Source organism: Staurois parvus, unplaced genomic scaffold (genome assembly GCF_062004578.1).
Source record: "Staurois parvus isolate SC_StPar_1 unplaced genomic scaffold, SC_StPar_1.0 ptg000698l, whole genome shotgun sequence".
Classification (NCBI taxonomy): domain Eukaryota; kingdom Metazoa; phylum Chordata; class Amphibia; order Anura; family Ranidae; genus Staurois; species Staurois parvus.
In genome coordinates this window covers 5,640,790-5,657,688 of record NW_028318494.1, presented here as the reverse complement: position 1 = coordinate 5,657,688, position 16,899 = coordinate 5,640,790, and the positions used below count along the sequence as shown (strand labels likewise).

Here is a 16,899-nt window from a genome sequence, read left to right as displayed (position 1 = left end):
AGTTACTTTCTCATCAACACAATAAAGTATCAAGAACAAGTTAATCACAGAGTATGACTCTTCATCTTCTTAAATTTTCAAGTTGGAGCAGAGACGGGCTACAGGAGATGGCTTCTGGATGGTCTTTGGAAATTAAAAGGTGTAGGGTTGGGGAGATGATGTGAATATGGGTATCTTCCAACTGGGAAACAGACAGCCAAGAACCACGCGTGTTTCCAAAGCCAAAAAATTGGTGTCAATTTGACTTCAGAATCAGCAAGTCATTTCTTACCTTTCTGGCATAATGAAGTGTAGCAGTGACCAGAGTTCCTTCAGTGAATTCTGGAGAGGAGTCCCAGTGATCAGCAGTCTGTGGTTGGACTTGAAGTCTATAAGGGTTTTGTAGAGCAAAGAATCATCATTCTTCAACCGATGAGCTTCATCAACTCCGAGAAAAGACCAATTAATACTGCTCAACACAGCCTGCAAAGGGGATAGGATAGTATGGCTCTATCAGATTTCTTCTCGATGTAACATGTGAAAAGCATACCCTAAACAAGACTTTTACACAAGGTACTTGATTCTGGGGCCTGTTTACCCCACCCTAAACTTAGCGTAATCAGTTTTAATCAGTGAAAAGAAGCTGGTCAAGGAACTTTCCTCAAAGTGGTATAACAGGGTTTCTCAACCAGGGTTCCTCCAAAGGTTTCTAAGGGTTCCATAAGCAAAGAGCAATTTCTGCCTTTATAGAAGTTCCCGCAGACACCATTGATCTTTTTAGCTATCTGTAAGGGGGTAATTCTTCCCAATGACCACAAATGTAAGGAGCATTCTTTGCATTGACCATCACACTAATGTATTGTGAGCTGTAAATATAATTATTAGCAGGAGTTCCCTGAAGCCAAAAAGTTATTTCAAGGAATTTTCCATGTTAAAACGGTTGAGAAAGGCTGTGATATAACATTATTTAAAACATCTAGATATTCTATGCATGCACAGGACATCATTATCATCCTCTAACCCATGGGACATGGTCCAGTAATTAAGCTAGCTATGTCCAGCCTAAGGCAATTACATGCACAACTGAGTCACCTACCTTGTCCTTCAGTAAAATTTCATAGGTTGTCAGTAGCGCATTAAATTTCATTTTCTTGCTCTGCTGATGAACCCATTCATACTCTCGTATCTAAAAAGGAGAAGGTTCAACTGTAAGTGAGTGAACCTGTAAAGGCAGAATGAAGAGCCCTTTTCTGGGTAGATATAATTCTGCACATAACTCACCGTGTTTCTGCTCCCAAGGTCTCCTATATAAACCACCACATTAATTTCAGGAGCCCACATCTCAAATTCTCGTTGCCAGGAAGTCAACGTAGATAATGGTACCACCAACAGAAATGGGCCATAAAGAAAATGCTGGTGGAAAAGGTATGAGAGGAAGGAAATGGTCTGAATAGTCTTTCCTAAGCCCATCTCATCAGCAAGGATAACACTGTTGGTCCTGTGAATGCAAAAAAACACAAAAGACAAGCTTTAAACACTAAGCCAGTGAACAGAAAAAAATGAAATCCATCCTTAAAAAAACAAAATTGAAATGAACCTTCTTTAACCACTTGCTGTTCGGGGCAATTTAGAGGAAGATAGAGGCTTAGAAAAGGAAAAGGGAAGGCTCTTGAATTTCCAATATGTGTCTCCCTACACTGATGTTTATAGAGAAGTTGAACTATCAGGTGAGGCATGGGTGTATTGGATCCATTGGGAAAGGTTGCACAGCATCTAAGACATTTAGGAGAATCCTTGTATTTTGTCCTTCTGTTCAATGAATACATGGCTTCCAACAGAAAATAGGAGGAAATTTCCCAAAATGAGGGGAATTTCACTGTCAGACCCCTCTTACCTCTTCTGGGGTCAACTCTAAAATGTTGGATTTTCTCTCATCTTTCTCTGTGACATTTTTCATCAGCAGAAATACAGGGGCAGGGACGGACTGACCATTTGGAAACTGGGGCACTGCCCGAGGGCCTGGGGTCAGTAGATGGGCCCCATGAGATGCTCCTGGTACCTTTTTCATAGGCTTTTTTGAGTTTGGGCAAGGACACAGGGGCCCCATGATCCCCTATTGCCCGGGGGCCCCATGAGTTGTCAGTCCACACCTGTACAGGGGTGAATATCTCTAGCAGGGTCACAGAGAACACCAAGAACTTGAGGAAGGGACTAACCCTTCCAAAACTAAAAAAAAAAAAAAAAGATTGGTCTAGAAATAAACTTTAAAGCGGTTGTAAAGGCTGAATGTTTTTTACCTTTATGCTTTCTATGCATGAAGGTAAAAAAACCTTCAGTATGCAGCTTAACCCCCCCCCACCCACTTATACTCACCTAGACCCAATCCAGATCAAGCAATGTGCACCACGAGAGCAGAAGCTCTCCTGGGTCTCTGCCTCCTCATTGGCTGAGACACAGCAGTGGGAGCCAGTGAGGAGGGAGAGGGCGGCCGAGCCACTCTGGAGCAAGCACACACGAGTTCCCCCAGAGCAAGCAGCTTGCTATTGGGGCACTCAGCAGGGGGGAATGGCCAGGAGTACTGGCGGGGGACCCAAGAAGAGGAGGATACAGGTTGCTCTGTGCAAAACCATTACACAGAGCAGGTAAGTATGGCATGTTTGTTATTTAAAAAGAAAATAAACTCAACCTTTACAAACACTCAACAAGATTTATACATTTACATACTTGAGTGGGAACATTTAAAAGCAAGCAATACAAACTCACAAAACAAACAAGCAATACCTACTTGCACCACGAGTGAGCCAGCCAGTTTAAACCCTCCAGCTGATAGTCCCGGAGCTCGAGCCCTTCCCCTCCAATGTAAGAAGGCTGTTTCTTCAACGTCACAAACCTGGGTCTATGTCTCAGGACCTATTAAATGTACACAAGCCGTAATCACTACTACAGAAATCTTAAGATTTTACTATTGCACATTAACTGTAACACCCTCTAGTGTACAGTTAGGTAAGTTTATTCTGACTCACAATAGTCATGTGAGTCTTGGCGATTGTTTTGGGTTCAGCTTAAAGCTCAGATTGTTCTACCAAATCAAGTTGGACATCCCAGATTTCTTTATCCCCGTCCTCACAATAAAACAGCAAAAACATGTCCATGGACTGGTCATTGACTGTGGATGCAAGTTGAAAATGCATGTTGCCTGGCAGTGCAGGAATAGGGGGACCCAAAAATCTAGTTGTCCTCTAGGGCAGTGGTTCTCAACCTTCCTAATGCCGTGACCGTTTAATACAGTTCCTAATGTTGTGGTGACCCCCAACCATAAAATTATTTACCCAGTAATTATAATTCATGAGTGTCGTTTTACCTCCAGTACTGCTTCTTTCAACACAGTAGCTTCTTTCTACACAGTAGCTGCTTTCAACACAGCAGCTGCTTTCTACACAGTAGCTGCTCTTTACACATCGAAAATATGTGTTTTCTGATGGTCTTAGGGGACCCCTGTGAAAGGGTCGTCCGACCCCAAAGGGGTCGCGACCCACAGGTTGAGAACCACTGCTCTAGGGGATAGAGATACATAACTAAAGAAACCATTCACTGGTACGCAAAAAACGTATACATCATTTTAAGTTTTTTCTTATATAGCATGCCACCCTGTAACTACAAAAGTCCTGTGCTTTGCTTGACAATAGTTTTATGTTCTAGTCATGTCATGACACTAACAAAAAAAAACAAAGGGACTGAAACACAGAGGACAATTATCTATCAGATGGGCACTTGAAATGCACAATCTTTATTTTTTATAAAAAATATGAAAAAAGTATAACTATAATACCTTGCAGTCTTTCACTGGAGTGTTTTTGGAGTTATTGCGGGTGTTGAAGCTGTCAATGCAGTGCTGGAATTTCTTCCCAACGAGGGCTCCATCTTCCCAGCTGCACTCAGCATAGGGGAGACCCATCCACTTGCACAGGTACTCCGGTTCATTGGAGGTGGAGCTTCTCCGGCTGTGGACTGGGGAACATTTTAACAGGTAAATCATAAGATATTTTCCACATAACAAGTGAGGCATATATGCTATTGTGTGTTTACCAAACTGTAATATTTTGAAAGTAGTACAACAGTGACTTGACACTAGGTGGAACTAATTAAAATATAGTGGGGAAAAAAAAATCACCAAGGGCAAGCACATCAATGTCTATAGGACACGCTCCTCCAAAGATTGTTGTGTTCCTGACTAACTCAGACATGCAGATGTGTATAAAGTTTACCTGGAAAATCAGAATGTGCAGTGGCAGATTTACCAGTCTTCGTAGCTGCAAAACAAAGAACAGAAAAGGATAATCAATACCTTCTATACATTTTTCCTGCAGAAAAAAATAAATGTATCGGTAGAACCAGGGGCGGACTGACCATTTGGAAACTCGGGCACTGCCCGTGGGCCCGGGGTCAGTAGGGGGCCCCATGAGATGCCCCTGGTACCTTTTTCATAGGCTTTTTTGAGTTTGGGCAAGGACACAGGGGCCCCATGATCCCCTATTGCCTGGGGGCCCCATGAGTTGTCAGTCCGCCCCTGGGTAGAACAGGGTTTCTTAACCAGGGTTCCATGCAGGTGAGGACTGACAACTCATGGGGCCCCCTGGGCAATAGGGGATCATGGGGCCCATGTCCTTGCCCACACTGAAGCCACACCCAAAAAAGCCTATAAAAAGGCACCAGGGACATCTCATGGGGCCCCCTACTGACCCCGGGAGCTCGGGCAGTGCCTGAGTACCCGAATGGTCAGTCCGCCCCAGGTTCCATGGCACCCTAGGGTTCCTCCAGAGGTTGCTAGGGGTTCCTTGAGCAGTGACCAATTTCTAACTCTCAGATAAGTTCCCACTGACACAACTGATCTTTTTTAGCCATCTGTAACGGAGAAATTCTTCCCAATGACCTCAAGTGTAAGGAGCATTCTTCCCACTGACCATCACGCTAAAGAATCATAATTGTTATAGATATAGTAATTTGTAGCTGGGGTTCCCTGAGACCGGAAAATTATTTCAAGGGTTCCTTTGTGTTGAAAAGGTTGAGAAAAGCTGTAGAGCAAATTCTAAGCTCAGAGGTAGTATATCAGAAGGTTTGGTTTTGGGGGTTAGCCATATCAGCTATGGCCTAGGAGGTCACAGCCATCAGGAGCCACCTGCCGACATCAAATATGTGTGAGTAAACCTGAGGATAGGATAAATGGTAATGTCACATCTACCCCATGCCTTCATTAATGCATGCCACCCTACAATGGCCCTGCAGATGCAGCCTCATCATGGATCACATGAGAATTATTATACAATACAGGATATAATATTCAGAAGACACGCGAGGCACAAAGAATGTCTTGTCACAGAAAACAGAAATTTACGAACACTATATTTTAAGTGTTTCAAAGGTTTCTTGTATGCCTTTTTATACAGCATGACCAAATGTACTTTGAAACAAACTTACTAGTCATATTATGGTAGAAAAAGCTGCTAAACATGAAGTATAAGAGCTCAACCTGGAGCTATCCAACATAGGCAAATGTCCACACCAGAAGCATTAAAAACTGTCCAAAAACATCTGTCCCAGAGCAACCCAGATAAAGGGCAGAAACTGAAGATGCTTAGGAGGTATAATGAAGAATCCAGGGGATGGGGAATGGGCAATACGATTAAAAGCAGACAAGACTGGAAATTCAGATATCCATGAATAAGGAGGCCCAAGAATTTCTACAACAAAATCTCCTCAGCCAGGGGAAATTTCCGTCCAAGAAAAAGATATGATTTACTGGATTCAATGACCCACAATGCCAAAAGTAGGGAGGTGTACGAAGGATACAATTTTGGAACAAAGAGAGCAGACAATGTGGAAAGACTAGAAACAGAAAGGAGTGACTAAGTAGGGATATGGACTAATTTAGAAAAATAAACCAAAAAGGTTTGTAAAGCTATGAAGATGGCCTCTAAGTGCAACAGCCAGCCATTCTCAACCAGGGTTCTGTGGAATCCTGGGGTTGCCCTGGGGTTCTTCCAGAAATTGTTGGGGGTTTCTAAAATTGAGACTGCTTGACCTTCTGTTTGATGGTAACTGAATAGTTCCAGGGCCAACACAACTTGGCAAAGCCAGTTGCATTACACCAGTGATCTTTTCGGCTGTCTGAAGGGTAGTGTTTTGGCCACCATTGTAAGGAGCATTCTCTCCATCAATGTAAGGTGCAATTTTCCGACTGACCCACCAATGAATTGGATTTAGTAGGGGTTCCCTGAGACCTGAAAATTATTTTATGGGTTCTGGGTTAAATATGTTGAGAAAGGCCGAGTAAGACAAATGGTAAAAAGGAAGTAGCTACCTCTTCTAGTAAAAGAGAGCCTCGCCCCACAGAGCCAGTTAACCTGCCCTAAAGCTGGCATCTAGGACAAAGCCATAGCTGGTTTCTAGCTTGTAAGAAAAAGTCCACTTACATATGACCCTCTCAACAAACTGATACTGCTTATTCAGTTCTGATGCTAGTTCCTGCTGGCAGTTATAATACTCTACATCCTCAGGGGAAACTTTTGATAGCCTGGAAACAGAAAATAAATCAGATGAGTTTAAATAATACATTTTCTTTAAAGAACATGAATATAACCAATAAAATTGTTACAACATAACTGAATATAGAAGCCATAACAGAACAAGAACATCATAATCACTACATAGTGGTAACAAAATTAGCAATGTACTATAGAAGTGATATTACTGGCAACTGTAGAATCATCACTAAAAAGTTAGTTACCAAAGAAATGTTCCAATAAATACAACACTTCTATTATACCAACATCATTGCGCCAATGTAATAAAGAGAGGAAATACACTCACTGGATGCTGCTATTATTAAAAAACTCAAAATAATAAAAATGTGAAAAATATACAAATCACAAATAATAGCGCAAACCAAATCACACAACTAAATATAACCACCACCAAATGAGTGCATATTAATAGTGCAAACAAAAAATCAAATAGGGAATCTCAATATAGTCCATTCAGAAAAGTCCATATAAACATGATCCTCAGTAAATGAAGTAATGAGATCCTCCTTCATAAGCATTGTGGTATTCAGTGCTCAAAAACACCCCATCAAAATGCACACTCACCATGTGCTAGTAATTAACCAGCATGTCAGTATATATCCAGCATTCACCAAACAGACTTCAAAGGACGATCCTCATGTGTTGGTAATTACTCAGCATACTACTGTGTATCCAGCATATCACCAAACAAACTCCAGAGAAGATCCTCTCATATCCAGATTAGCACATGTGGGTAAAGAAAATACTCGCCATAGTGTAGTATCATCCAACAAATTTATTGCCAAACAAACCCCCCTTAAAATCACACTCACAATGAGCAAATAAAAACAAGGCGTTTTGTTATATCAGAGCTCCAGTCTCTGCATCCTGTGTCTCACCAGCCAGCCCGCATTCAAGATGGAATCCCTGATTCCCTCAGAAGAAGTCATTGGACGAAACGCGTCAGAGTGTGGCCTTCCTGTGACATCACTACTCATGCTGATGCACGTGTCCGGATCACGTGATCGCACTATTACCATCTTGAATGTTTGCTGGCTGGTGAGACACAGGATGCAGAGACTGGAGCTCTGACATAACAAAACACCTTGTTTTTATTTGCTCATTGTGAGTGTGATTTTAAGAGGGGTTTGTTTGGCAATAAATTTGTTGGATGATACTACACTATGGCGAGTATTTTCTTTACCCACATGTGCTAATCTGGATATGAGAGGATCTTCTCTGGAGCTTGTTTGGTGATATGCTGGATACACAGTATTATGCTGAGTAATTACAACCACATGAGGATCGTCCCTTGAAGTCTGTTTGGTGAATGCTGGATATATACTGACATGCTGGTTAATTACTAGCACATGGTGAGTGTGCATTTTGATGGGGTGTTTTTGAGCACTGAATACCACAATGCTTATGAAGGAGGATCTCATTACTTCCTTTACTGAGGATCATGTTTATATGGACTTTTCTGAATGGACTATATTGAGATTCCCTATTTGATTTTTTGTTTGCACTATTAATATGCACTTATTTGGTGGTGGTTATATTTAGTTGTGTGATTTGGTTTGCGCTATTATTTGTGATTTGTATATTTTTCACATTTTTATTAACTGTAGAATCATACTGGAGCTTTACCATTGCTTGATTTCATCATCTCTCTTCTTAAAGTTCTCCAGCTTCTTCAGGCCTTTCACCTTCTGCTGCTGGAGGGACTCTTCACTCTCCCAAGTGCTGTGAATGTGTGACCAGCCTTTCCATTTGATAAGGTACTGTTGCTCCCGTTCATCTGTTTCTGGGTTAAAGTCAGCACATGGATCCCCATTGGCTTCTGTGGTATATACAGTTGTTGATGCTCCAGTTGCTGAAATAATATAAATGTAAAAGTTATATATATATTCTTGGTAAAAGAAGTATTGCAAACACACCACATATTTTCTCATAATCATGTCATTACACAAACTGCATGATTGTGTGTCCATCACTCCAAGCATGCTCCTTGAACAAACACAAGTGACTGACATCAGTACTGTAAATGACAGTCCAAGCAGAACTTTATTCTACAGGTTTCTATAAATCTCTGCTGAAACCAGAAATATTCCATTAGGATCCAGTACTAACTTTCCCTCTTCGCCTTTAACAGGGAGAAGAATCATGAGGGTCTGATGGTACAGTTTCAAGCAATCAGATTTTGGCCCATAATGCAATTGTTAGGGACAGCATATAGGAACTCGTCGCTAAGTACTTGGGGCATGCTACTGACTGAACCATTTGGCAAAGATGGAACAGCCAGAACTTAGGCTGCTTCTCAGGATTAACCTAAAGCAGACTATCACTCTATTTTTCTAGTTTGTATAATACTGCTCTCTCCTGCCTCATTTCACACAATTGCAAACTTATATTTAATGAAGAAGCTGCCACTTCCACCTTTCTCGCCAAGGTAAGAAAGGCAAAGCCTCAGCTGCCCACAGCCTCCTGAGATACCCAAATCACACATCCCAGGAGGCTTCAGGGCAATCTAGAACAGAACAGATGTGCATTTTCAGGGCATGCCCTCAGGGGACCAGCTGCAAGAACCAAGAAGAGACACCACCCCCTGAAGACATACAAGAGATAGATGGAAGCTTGGGATGGAAACCTGTAGGAGGAGAGTGGTGAGGAGGGAAAAAGACAACTCTGGATCCCCTAAGCTAGTAAGTATATTTATGCAGCATAGGAAAAAGACAATATGTAAGTGGTACATTATTTGTAATTGTGCGGGGGAGGGTGCAGTTCATCTTTAACTTAATGGGAAGTAAGTGCACTTGCACCTGTCCACTCCCAAAGAACAGCAGTACAAGTGACTAGGACATATTGTCAGCCTCTTCAATCAGAGTCTCCCCATAGCCAAGAAAATGGGCATCTGTGAAAAAGCGATGTCAGGTAAGAGGAAGAGCTAACCACCTACACCATCGGTGTCAAACTCCATTTTCATCACTGACCACATCAGCATTATAGTTGCCCTCAAAGAGCCAGTTGCATCTGTGAAACTATTTATGCAGAGTTCAGGAATGTGTTGCGTGCAGAGTTCAGGAGTGTTACGTACAGTGTGAAGAGTTCAGGAGTGTGTTACAGTTACAAGAAAAAGTATGTGAACCCCTTGGGATTACGTGGAGTTTTGCATGAATTGGGCATAAAATGTGCTCTGAACGTCATCTAAGTCACAATAGAAGAACACAGTCTGCTGAAGATAATACTACACAAACATTAGATGTTGCCATGGTTTAATTGCACATAACATGTAAACATTCACAGTGCAGGGAGGAAAAAGTATGTGAACCTTTGGACTTAATAACTGGTTGACCCTCCTTTGGCAGCAATAACCTCAACCAAACGTTTCCTGTAGTTGCAGATCAGACCTGCACAACGATCTGGAGTCATTTTGGACCACTCCTCTTCACAAAACTGTTTCAGTGTAGCAATATTCTTGGGATGTCTGGTGTGAATCACTCTCTTAAAGTCATGCCACAGCATTTCAATTGGGTTGAGGTCAGGACTCTGACTGGGCCACTCCAGAAGGCGTATTCTGTGCTGTTGCAGCCATTGCTTTGTTGAATTACTTGTATGCTTTGGGTCATTGTCCTGTTGCATCACCCATCCTCTGCGGAGCTTCAGTTGGCGGACAAATGGTCGTACGTTTTCCTGCAAAATGTCTTGATAAACTCTGGAATTCATTTTCCCATCAATGACAACAATCCGTCCAGGCCCTGAGGCAGCAAAGCAGCCCCAAACCATGATGCTCCCTCCGCCATGTTTTACAGTGGGGATGAGGTTTTGATGTTGGTGTGCTGTGCCTTTTTTTCTCCACACTTTGTGTTGTGTGTTCTTCCCAAACAACTCAATCTTGGTTTCATCTGTCCACAGTATATTTTGCCATTAGTGCTGTGGAACATCCAGGTGCTCTTTTGCAAACTTCAAACGTGCTGCAATATTCTTTTTGGACAGCAATGGCTTCCTCTGTGGTGTCCTCCCATGTACTCCATTCTTGTTTAATGTTTTCCTTATTGTAGATGTGTCAACAAAAATGTTAGCATGTGCCAGAGATTTCTGTAGGTCTTTAGCTGACATTCTGGGATTCTTCTTTACCTCATGCAGCATTCTGCGCTGTGCTCTTGCAGTCATTTTTACAGGACGACCACGATTAGGGAGAGTAGCAACAGTGCCAAACTTTCTCCATTTGTAGACAGTCTGTCTTACCGTGGACACATGAACATCAAGGCTTTTGGAGATACTTTTGTAACCCTTTCCAGCTTCATGCAAGTCAACAATTCTTGATCGTAGGTCTTCTGAGAGCTCTTTTCTGCGAGGCATGGTTCTCATCAGACAGTGCTTCTTGAAACCAGTAAACCCAAAACAAGTGTGTGTTTTTTAAGGGCAGGACAGCTGTCAGCAACACATCCAATATCATCACACTGATTGGAGTCAAGGTTGGCTCACTCCTGGCCCCAATTAGCTCTGGGAGAAGTCATTAAGCTAGGGCCTCACATACTTTTTCCTCCCTGCACTGTGAATGTTTACATGTTATGTGCAATTAAACCATGGCAACATCTAATGTTTGTGTAGTATTATGTTCAGCAGACTGTGTTCTTCTATTGTTGTGACTTAGATGACGTTCAGAGCACATTTTATGCCCAATTCATGCAAAACTCCACGTAATCCCAAGGGGTTCACATACTTTTTCTTGCAACTGTATGTGCAGTGTGCAGAGTTCAGGAGTGTGTTACGTGCAGTGTGCAGAGTTCAGGAGTGTGTTACGTGCAGTGTGCAGAGTTCAGGAGTGTGTTACGTGCAGTGTGCAGAGTTCAGGAGTGTGTTACGTGCAGTGTGCAGAGTTCAGGAGTGTGTTACGTGCAGTGTGCAGAGTTCAGGAGTGTGTTACGTGCAGTGTGCAGAGTTCAGGCGTGTGCTGCATACAGTGTGCAGAGTTCAGGAATGTGTTACGTGCAGTGTGCAGAGTTCAGGAATGTGTTATGTGCAGTGTGCAGAGTTCAGGAGTGTGCTGCATACAGTGTGCAGCGTTCAGGAGTGTGTTATGTGCAGTGTGCAGCATTCAGGAGTGTGTTACGTGCAGTGTGCAGAGTTCAGGAGTGTGTTATGTGCAGTGTGCAGAGTTCAGGAGTGTGTTATGTGCAGTGTGCAGAGTTCAGGAGTGTGTTACACACAGTAAGCAGAGTTCAGGAGTGTGTTACACACAGTGTGCAGAGTTCAGAAGTGTGTTGCATACAGTGTGCAAAGTTCAGAAGTGTGTTGCATACAGTGTGCAAAGTTCAGAAGTGTGTTGCATACAGTGTGCAAAGTTCAGAAGTGTGTTGCATACAGTGTGCAAAGTTCAGAAGTGTGTTGCATACAGTGTGCAAAGTTCAGGAGTGTGTTACGCACAGTGTGCAGAGTTCAGAAGTGTGTTGCATACAGTGTGCAGAGTTCAGAAGTGTGTTGCATACAGTGTGCAGAGTTCAGAAATGTGTTGCATACAGTGTGCAGACTTCGGGAGTATGTTACGCACAGTGTGCAGAGTACAGAAGTGTGTTGTGTACAGTGTGCAGAGTTCAGACGTGTGTTGCATACAGTGTGCAAAGTTCAGAAGTGTGTTGCATACAGTGTGCAGAGTTCAGAAGTGTGTTGTATACAGTGTGCAGAGTTCAGAAGTGTGTTGCATACAGTGTGCAGAGTTCAGAAGTGTGTTGCATACAGTGTGCAGAGTTCAGGAGTGTGTTACGCACAGTGTGCAGAGTACAGAAGTGTGTTGTATACAGTGTGCAGAGTTCAGAAGTGTGTTGCATACAGTGTGCAGAGTTCAGAAGTGTGTTGCATACAGTGTGCAGAGTTCAGAAGTGTGTTGCATACAGTGTGCAAAGTTCAGAAGTGTGTTGCATACAGTGTGCAGAGTTCAGAAGTGTGTTGTATACAGTGTGCAGAGTTCAGAAGTGTGTTGCATACAGTGTGCAGAGTTCAGGAGTGTGTTACGCACAGTGTGCAGAGTACAGAAGTGTGTTGTATACAGTGTGCAGAGTTCAGACGTGTGTTGCATACAGTGTGCAAAGTTCAGAAGTGTGTTGCATACAGTGTGCAGACTTCAGGAGTGTGTTACGCACAGTGTGCAGAGTACAGAAGTGTGTTGTATACAGTGTGCAGAGTTCAGAAGTGTGTTGCATACAGTGTGCAGAGTTCAGAAGTGTGTTGCATACAGTGTGCAGAGTTCAGAAGTGTGTTGCATACAGTGTGCAGAGTTCAGAAGTGTGTTGCATACAGTGTGCAGAGTTCAGACGTGTGTTGCATACAGTGTGCAGACTTCGGGAGTATGTTACGCACAGTGTGCAGAGTACAGAAGTGTGTTGTACACAGTGTGCAGAGTTCAGACGTGTGTTGCATATAGTGTGCAGAGTACAGAAGTGTGTTGCATACAGAGTGCAGAGTACAGAAGTGTGTTGCATACAGAGTGCAGAGTTCAGGAGTGTGCTACATACAGAGTGCACAGTTCAGGAGTGTGCTACATACAGAGTGCACAGTTCAGAAGTGTGCTACATACAGAGTGCACAGTTCAGGAGTGTGCTACATACAGAGTGCACAGTTCATGGGTGCACTGTGTTCAGAGTGCAGGGTTGAGAAGTGCACTATATACAAAGTCCAGGGTTTTGGGGTGCAGGGGTCAGCTCTCTTTCACAGGCTGTCCACATCTCACTTCCATCCCTCCCCCTTGGCTCTAACCTCTGCAAAACTCTCCCCTATCCCCCACCTCTGCAGACATCTCCCTCCAAAGCCCTCTGTCTCCACCCCCCCCCCCCCAACCACCACCAGCTCTGCCTCTCTTTCTCACTTGCAGGGAGATCATTGGCTGGCATCTGTCCCCTCCGTGCCCCGCTGTGAGTTTGTGCAGGGCAGGCAGGAATCTGTGAGAGCAGCCAGCCACCAGAGAGGAAAGCTGTCCTTGTAAACAAAGAGAGCTTCTGTGTTTACAAGTGACAGCGGTGAATGGGTAGTGGAAGGCGAGAGCTAGAGGTGGAGAAACTCCATTCAGCCACGTTTCAGTTGGAGAGAAGCCTGGGTACAAGGGCCACATGAAATGGCCTGGGGGGCCATGCCTATTAGTGATTGCTCTACCAGCTCCTTCCCTAGTTCCACACCCAGGCAGGAGGAGAGACTAGAAGAAGGTCTCGGTAGTGATGTGGCAACAAAACATTAAATAAACTCGGGTATTCAAAGTATTTATGAATGAATGTGAAGTGCAATCTACGCAGGAGAGGTTGAGTTTTAACTCATAACATTTGTGTATTTAATGTCATCTTTTAAATCTGCAAACATCACACACCAACGTGAATGGTACTCACCTCCTTTCTTTCCAATTCTGGAGTCCAATACTTTCTCTATATTTTCATGGCTATCTTCTTGTTCTTCTACCTCCTCTCCTGCCATTTCTATCAGATCATCAGAATCGGTTTCAAAATCATCGTCCTCTTTGTAGCTGCAACAAAATAATAATATTAATTGAAATATAAAAGCAGCTCAAAAAGTGATACAATTTATCACCATGCTGCAATTAATATTGAGAATAGATAAAACTGGGCAGCACAGTGGCTAAAGGGTTAGCACTTCCGCCTGGCAGTACTAGGGTCGTTGGTTCGAATCCCAGCCACGGCACCACCTGCCTGGAATTTGCATGTTCTCCCTGTGCCTGCCTGGGTTTCCTCCGGGTACTCCGGTTTCCTCCCACACTCCAAAGACATGCTGGTAGGGTAATTGGCTCCTGTCTAAATTGGCCCTAATATGTGTATATATGAATGTGAATTAGGGACCTTAGATTGTACACCCCTTGAGGGTTAGGGACTGATGTGAATGTACAATATATATATGTAAAGCACTGCGTAAATTGACGGCGCTATATAAGTAACTGAAATAAATAGATTAAATACACTATACAGTTCACTTTCACACCTATATAAGCTTTTTGGACATGTCAGTCTAAAGCCATAGACATTAATATAGAGATGCCCCCCCTCTTTGCAGCTCTAACAGCCTCCGCTGATCTGGGAAGGCTTTCATCTAGATTTTGGCTTCAGCATGTGTGAGGTCAAGTACTGGTTAGGGACAAAAAGGTTCTGCATTTTATTTCCTCCTAAAGGTGTTCCGTAAGATTAAGGTCAAGGCTCTATGTAGACCACTTGAGTTCCTCCACACCAAACTTGGCAAACCATTTCATTAAAGACATTTTAGTCCTTCCTACCTGCCTCTTGTGGTTTTCACATGCCTCAGATTCCTATTGATCACGTATTTTCATGGTGTCATTTGTTTTTATATCCAAAGAGATGTTTATTGAGAACAACAAACATAATACATCGTAATAGTCAAATCACTTTTTCGTACAAAGCAAATAGTAGGCGGATCAACAGAGATCCAAGCTAACAATACAATAAATCCTTCTGTTTGAATAGTGTAAATAATAGAAATTACAGAGATTTGTACAACCCGCATATGATATCATCGCAAAACTGATATATCATGAATTCAAGTGGCAAAATCAAGTCATGAGGCACCGCAGAGAACCAATGATGTCTATGAATGATCACTAAAAAGTTAGTTACCAAAGAAATGTTCCAATAAATACAACACTTCTATTATACCAACATCATTGCGCCAATGTAATAAAGAGAGGAAATACACTCACTGGATGCTGCTATTATTAAAAAACTCAAAATAATAATAAAAATTAGAAAAATATACAAATCACAAATAATAGCGCATGTTAGTATATATCCAGCATGTTAGTATATATCCAGCATTCACCAGACTTCAAAGGATGATCCTCATGTGTTGGTAATTACTCAGCATACCACTATGTATCCAGCATATCACCAAACAAACTCCAGAGAAGATCCTCTCATATCCAGATTAGCACATGTGGGTAAAGAAAATACTCGCCATAGTGTAGTATCATCCAACAAATTTATCGCCAAACAAACCCCCCTTAAAATCACACTCACAATGAGCAAATAAAAACAAGGCGTTTTGTTATATCAGAGCTCCAGTCTCTGCATCCTGTGTCTCACCAGCCAGCCCGCATTCAAGATGGTAATAGACTTCTCCCTCGGAAGAAGTCATTGGACGAAACGCGTCAGCTGTGGCCTTCCTGTGACATCACCACTCATGCTGATGCACGTGTCCGGATCATGTGATCGCGCTATTACCATCTTGAATGCGGGCTGGCTGGTGAGACACAGGATGCAGAGACTGGAGCTCTGATATAACAAAACGGTTATGGCAGAGACCGTCACAATCAGAAGTAAGAAAACTCAAATAGTAGTAAAAAAAAAAAAAACTATACAAATAAGTTGCTCAGTATGACAACCTAGTAAATAAGCAACATACAGTAATAACAGAACACCACAGAAAATAGAGTAAGATAAAAGAAGAGAAAAGAAAAAAAAAAGGGGGGGGGAGAATTCAGAAAAGCCAAACAGGTAGGGGAACATAGCAAGGAGCAACTGGTCATCTAATACTGCCACGTGTGGGTACAAAGTGACAATTAGGTAATATCATACTGAACCTGTGACGGGAGTCACTTTGGGTGGGGGCCCATGGAACACAGCCCCCTTTGGAGGGGTGGGGAGACCCCTGTCTCAGCTCCTCATATCCCTCTTATGTGTAAGTCACCCTGTGTCTCTTGGGGGCACAGGGTGACTAATGGACGCTGAGAATGTGGTTGGAATTACTTCAGATATGACAGTAATATTTATCAGCTAAATGAAGACTATTCCTGGTTGTTGATTCTGAACTAGACATGTGAATTGAAGGAGCCAGACCATCTGCTCTTTAATGAGATCCTAATTCATCCAACCATTGTCTAGGTGTGAATTCCCATTCACCTTTTGTTTTGATCCCCCAGCTAGCTAACCTAATTGACTTACTCTTCAGTGTGTTAAGTCTATTTCTGTATAAACAGTGAGGAACAGAAGTATTTGAACACCCTGAGCAGCAGCATTTATTTGTATATTCAGTATTAATTTGTACAAATGTTGGCGCTGGTGATTTGGTCGATAAATTAAAAAAAACTGTTGATCCTGCCAGAAATCGAGTGTTGTACCTTTTAAAAAGTTTTACCCACCCAACCACAGCATCCAAGGTTTTGATGCCTGTGGTGTAGGAAGGACCAGACGATCATGTGACCACTGTGATTGGCTGGCACAGTGGTTACAAGATCGGCAGCTGGTCCTGCCAGCTCCAAACGATTACTAGAAACAAGGAGCTGTCTTTGAAAGCTCAGTCAATGTGCTGGGAGTGCTTCCATCACAGAAACCTTGGCTGCCCATGGTTGCACCCT

General features: G+C 42.7%; 1 protein-coding gene across 2 annotated transcripts in view; it reads right to left on the bottom strand.

Moving 5' to 3' along the window:
• CHD2 (chromodomain helicase DNA binding protein 2) overlaps positions 1–16,899 on the bottom strand; it is a 122,682-nt gene that overhangs the window by 55,931 nt on the left and 49,852 nt on the right. For both annotated transcript variants that reach the window (XM_089653101.1, XM_089653102.1), the window contains exons 8-16: positions 13,913–14,046; positions 8,187–8,412; positions 6,450–6,550; positions 4,245–4,289; positions 3,809–3,987; positions 2,765–2,889; positions 1,261–1,477; positions 1,076–1,165; positions 272–462 (exon numbers count right to left, since the gene is read on the bottom strand). In XM_089653101.1, the coding sequence (XP_089509227.1) occupies positions 272–462; positions 1,076–1,165; positions 1,261–1,477; positions 2,765–2,889; positions 3,809–3,987; positions 4,245–4,289; positions 6,450–6,550; positions 8,187–8,412; positions 13,913–14,046 (1,308 nt within the window). The remainder of the gene's footprint in view (positions 1–271; positions 463–1,075; positions 1,166–1,260; positions 1,478–2,764; positions 2,890–3,808; positions 3,988–4,244; positions 4,290–6,449; positions 6,551–8,186; positions 8,413–13,912; positions 14,047–16,899) is intronic.